The sequence below is a fragment of the Paramormyrops kingsleyae genome, unplaced genomic scaffold, assembly GCF_048594095.1.
Source record: "Paramormyrops kingsleyae isolate MSU_618 unplaced genomic scaffold, PKINGS_0.4 ups51, whole genome shotgun sequence".
In the NCBI taxonomy this organism is placed as follows: domain Eukaryota; kingdom Metazoa; phylum Chordata; class Actinopteri; order Osteoglossiformes; family Mormyridae; genus Paramormyrops; species Paramormyrops kingsleyae.
The window spans coordinates 214,362-218,681 of NW_027325989.1; the positions used below are offsets into that span (position 1 = coordinate 214,362).

The window sequence follows — 4,320 nt, forward strand, 5'->3', positions numbered from 1 at the left end:
AGGACACTGCACTAACTATAAACGAAACACTGCACTAATTCTAAAATGGTTTTATGTGAACTTTATTTAACATAGAATAAAAAAGAAATCAAACCAAAATTTAGTCTCTCGAAAAACTTGTATATGACATATCTTCGAAATTTAAAATACCAGGATACAGAATTTGAATAACAAGAACTATAGTCTTCCTTCTCAAAAGCGTGAACAACTATCTGAAGACCTACTAGTTCCTGAATTGTTGATGTTGCCTATGAAATTCGCTGAGAGTTGACGTCGCCCTACCAAAGTCGCAAAAATGCTAATTGCGTCAACCAGCTATGGAAATACAGCGGCGGTACACCCCCAATACAGTGGTATTACGCATTACCGTAATGCTGCCTAGCAAAAACATAATGTCATAAAAAAAATTACAGACAGACATTATAGACAGAGCTGCGTGGTTTCCTATTGACAAGTAGATATATGATTTGGGGACTGAAAGGCGGCTAGATATCCAATCACGCCCAGCTACAGTAAGCACAAACTGAAGATACTACTCCTGATTGGACTAGCTTCAAATTCGTCCCGCCCTGACAAAAAATTCTTTGTTTTCATTCGTTGAACATAATGTCAATACATATCTTCATACTATTCGACCAATTAAAACTCTCGGTGGTTTCCATACAAACAAAATAATTGCAGTTTAAAGACAAACTTTCTGACAGAGAGATGGCGCAGAGGTGAGCAGCATCTCTTCTTATGTTTCTTGCTATTTCTTCAGATTATGTTTTGTTAGCATATTTAATTCTATATTTATTTTTATGTCCTGATATAGTACATGCAAATTTTGCGGCACAATATCGTTGAAATATATATATAATTAGTTGTTTAAACTGTAGATGCTGTGGCCATTATTCTAAATATGGTTGTTTACATTTAAATGGTAAGAGAATATATTTGTGTTAAACTTAAAAACAATAAGTCTTATGGTTGATATGATTGGTTATACTCATCCGGCCTGTGATAATGCATTTCATCTGAAGATGTTATTCTGAAAAGATCGCCTATACGTTTACTTTTTAAATGTCCCATGTTCTTGAAGTAAGATTAACTTTTTGCTAGGTTCGGTATCATGGTGATGTTATAGCGTATCGAAGCAGCGTCATAATTTCGCAAGCTTTACTGTATTGTGAAGCAGTTTTAGCAATTCGGTCGTTACTGCCGGAGTAGCCTCGACGCCACGAGCAGCTAATGAAGGCTCCATCTCTTTCCATAGGCATTCTTGATGAATAGCATTTAGGAAAGAAGTTGAAAAAATACCGTGCCTAGTTTGGCTTTGCGAGTATCACATATGGCTAGTTAATTATTAGTTCTTATTTATTCACCAGAATGAGAATTGCGAGAGCTGTTTCCTGGACCAACGACCAGTACTGGGGAGCCTGGGACCTGTGGGACGAGGTGATCGACTGGGGAGATAAGGAAGGTTTGGAGGAGTACTCACCAGCGACACCCCCCACTGTCCAGACTGGGGAGGTTATGGGGGGACTGGGAGGTGTGACTGACTGGTGTAAGGGAGGGGAGGGTATGAGCATGAAAGGCTCTGAGACTCTTCAGAGCAATTACGGCCTGACATCTGAAGAGTGGGAAATTTATAAGACGTACTACCTTCAGAAAAAGAAGAAGGTCAGGAAGAATAGGAGCACTCAGGGGATAGATGAGGTAAAGGGTGCGATTAGTGGGGAAAAGGTGGAGCTGGCAGAGAGGGAAAAACATGTGGGGGTGACCTCCAGTGTACAGGTGGAGGCCGCAGACCTGAATGTAGGCATTAATAAAATGCAAAATGGAAGCAAGGGGAAGCAAGGTGAGGTGGGGGTGAATGTGAAGGTGGTTAAGGTGGAGGGGGGGATAATTTCCCTGAAGGCAGAGGATACGAAAGGAAATGTGAAGGTGGAGGCTGTGCAAGTCCAAGTGTGTGAGTTTGGGCTTGCAGAAGTAAATTCTGGGGATGTAAATGTTGAGATTGTGGGGGTAGAAGTAGGGGAGGTAATTATTGAGGGTGCGGACATGGTGAGTGATGTAACCATATTGGAAATTATAGTAAATGATGTACTAGTTGAGATTATAAATAGAGAAGGAGGTCAGGAGGAAACTGGCGGTGTAGAGATAGATGTGGGTCAGGTAGAGATAGAAGAGGTAGAAGTGGTGGGGAATTAATATAAAAGTTGAGCGTGTAGAGCTCATTACATAGAGAAGAGCCAAAATACGAAAAAGATGAAGTTGTGGTTCTGCTGCTGCTGTTTAGGAAACATTAAATAATTGAAACAGTATCTAAGATAATAAATCAAGTATGATAAATTTTGAGATATGTGGAATGTTTCATAATAATGTTTAACGTTTATTAAGAAAAAAATGTATATTTCTAAGTAGATTTGTAAACTGCTCTTTAAAGTATTAATTTTCAGAATTCCAGAATTTCCAAAATCTCCAGGTAATTTAATTTGATTTCATTTTGTTTAAACTGCACACACATAAAAATGATTAGCCCTGTTATGTATTTGTGTTTTATTTATTGTTTATTTATTAAGCACCCTATCCCTCATGGATGGCATGTTGTACAGGTCACCTGTGTTCCCATAAACTTTAACTTGTCTTGCAGTCTTGTTCCCCCCACACCCTCTGCTTTTTCCCTTCCTCTGTTTCTATCTTCACTCCAGGTCCAAGACGTTTCCAGCCCACTGTCCTTGGGAAAAGCCACCATCCGTGGCCACCGCTCCGGTTTCTCTGGTTCCTGTTCCTGCCCCCGTCCATGTCCTTGCCCTGCAGGTTCCCCTTCACCCTCAGGTCCCAGGCTTGTGGTACCGACGGTGTCCCTCCCCGCCCTATGGTCCCGACAGCGCCCCACTGCCTTACCATCCTGGCGATGCCCACAGTGCCTCTCGGCCCCAACCCTGCCTTCCCCTTGGCTCGATCTGGCCCTACTGGCCTCCCGAGACCCAGCAGGGGCTCGTGTCCCAGGGTCAACGCCCTGCTTTCTGGGGACCAGCAGACCCCCTAGCTCAGTCCTGTCCCCTCCTGCCTCAGATAAGTTTTTGCCCCAAGGTCCTGTCCCACCTTTGTTCTCCCAAAGCCCATTTCCAGCTCACCCTGTAGCGCCCCCATGTTTGTTCGCTTACCCTGCCTCAGTTCCTGCCCCAGTGCCCTGTCCCACCTTGACTCCTCCTGGGCCCATGGTTCTCCCTTGTCTGTCTGTTCTTCAGCTGTCCACCCTGTGTTAGTCTGTGTGTCAGTTGTGCCCTGCGTTCCCTGTCTTTTCTGGTTTCTTGCCCGTGTTTGGTTCCTGTTAGTGCGGTGCCCCTGTCTGAGCATCATGTTTGCCCTGCTGTGTACCCAGTGTGTCTCTATGGTGTTCTGTTGTGTTTTCGTCTTGGTCCTAGTTCTCTCTTACCCGATCGTGATCCATTTCTTTACTCCTGCGTGGTCTTGTCCTGTCGGGTCAGCAGTCCATATGGCCCTTTGCCCCGCTTGTGTCCTCTATCTGGCCCCGTTAACGGCCGTTCTCGTCTTCCCCGGCTCCTGTAATCCACACGAAATGTTTCTTGTCCCGTGTTATCACTCGTCTGTGGACCTGTCCTGCTGTGTGATGTACGTTCTATCATCCTGGTTGTCCCTAGTCTGTCCCCAGTTCTCCTAGTGGTGTCCCATCTTGCCCCCAGAGTGCCCTGTGCTGGTGTTGCCCCTGCCTATCCTGGTCTGTCTCGTCCCCTAATGGTGTTCGGTCTCTGCGCCCTTGTCCCGCAGCAGTGCCCATCTGGTGTCTTGTCCTGCCCTCTTCCACTGTGTCTCCCATCTTAGTGTACGTATAGCCTGCTGTCTTCCCCGCTGTCCCATCTGCTCCCTCACATGTCCTGTAAAAAGTGTCCTTCAGTCCTGCGATCCTCAGTCCAGTCATTGATGTTGCTGCCTGCATGTGCTCCCCAGTGTGTCCTGTGTCTAGTGTTCTTGCCTGATCCTCCCTACCCTGTTTGGACCCCTTGTGGTCTGTTTCCTTTGCCCTTCCTGTAGTGTAGTTTTCTTTAATAAAGCCCCTTTTGCTTTTCCTCCATGCCTGTCTTAGCCTCTGTCCTTGCCCTCGACGTGACACCATTACAGTGTGACCAGGTAAATGCTGCTAGCTGGACACCATACTATTGTAAATGCTGCTGAAGGCTTACCTCAGTTTATCATTATTGTCATCGTCTTGAGAACAGCAGCAAAAAGTGGGAAAATGATTAAAAAGTAAAGAACACTGTTCTTCTTAAGGTAAAGTCATTATTGGAACTGAAATTAGAATAATGAAATACA

The 4,320-nt window shown here is 44.8% G+C and overlaps 1 protein-coding gene across 2 annotated transcripts; it reads left to right on the forward strand.

Moving 5' to 3' along the window:
* Window positions 1-660: 660 nt before the first annotated feature.
* Window positions 661-4,079, forward strand: LOC140586396 (uncharacterized). Of its 2 annotated transcripts, none has more exons than XM_072708249.1 (3): window positions 661-719; window positions 1,368-1,951; window positions 2,636-4,079. In XM_072708249.1, the coding sequence occupies exons 1-3, from the start codon at window positions 709-711 to the stop codon at window positions 3,127-3,129; spliced, it is 1,089 nt and encodes a 362-aa protein (XP_072564350.1). In that variant the 5' UTR covers window positions 661-708; the 3' UTR covers window positions 3,130-4,079. The 2 variants fall into 2 exon arrangements, with proteins under 2 accessions (XP_072564350.1, XP_072564351.1); XM_072708250.1 differs by having other exon boundaries at window positions 2,694-4,079.
* Window positions 4,080-4,320: the final 241 nt, after the last annotated feature.

Excerpts from the sequence above, each read along its gene's own strand:
- LOC140586396 (XM_072708249.1), top strand. Across the intron at positions 1,952-2,635 it reads GGCTGTGCAAGTCCAAGTGT|TCTTGTTCCCCCCACACCCT; the intron begins GTGAGTTTGGGC and ends CTTGTCTTGCAG.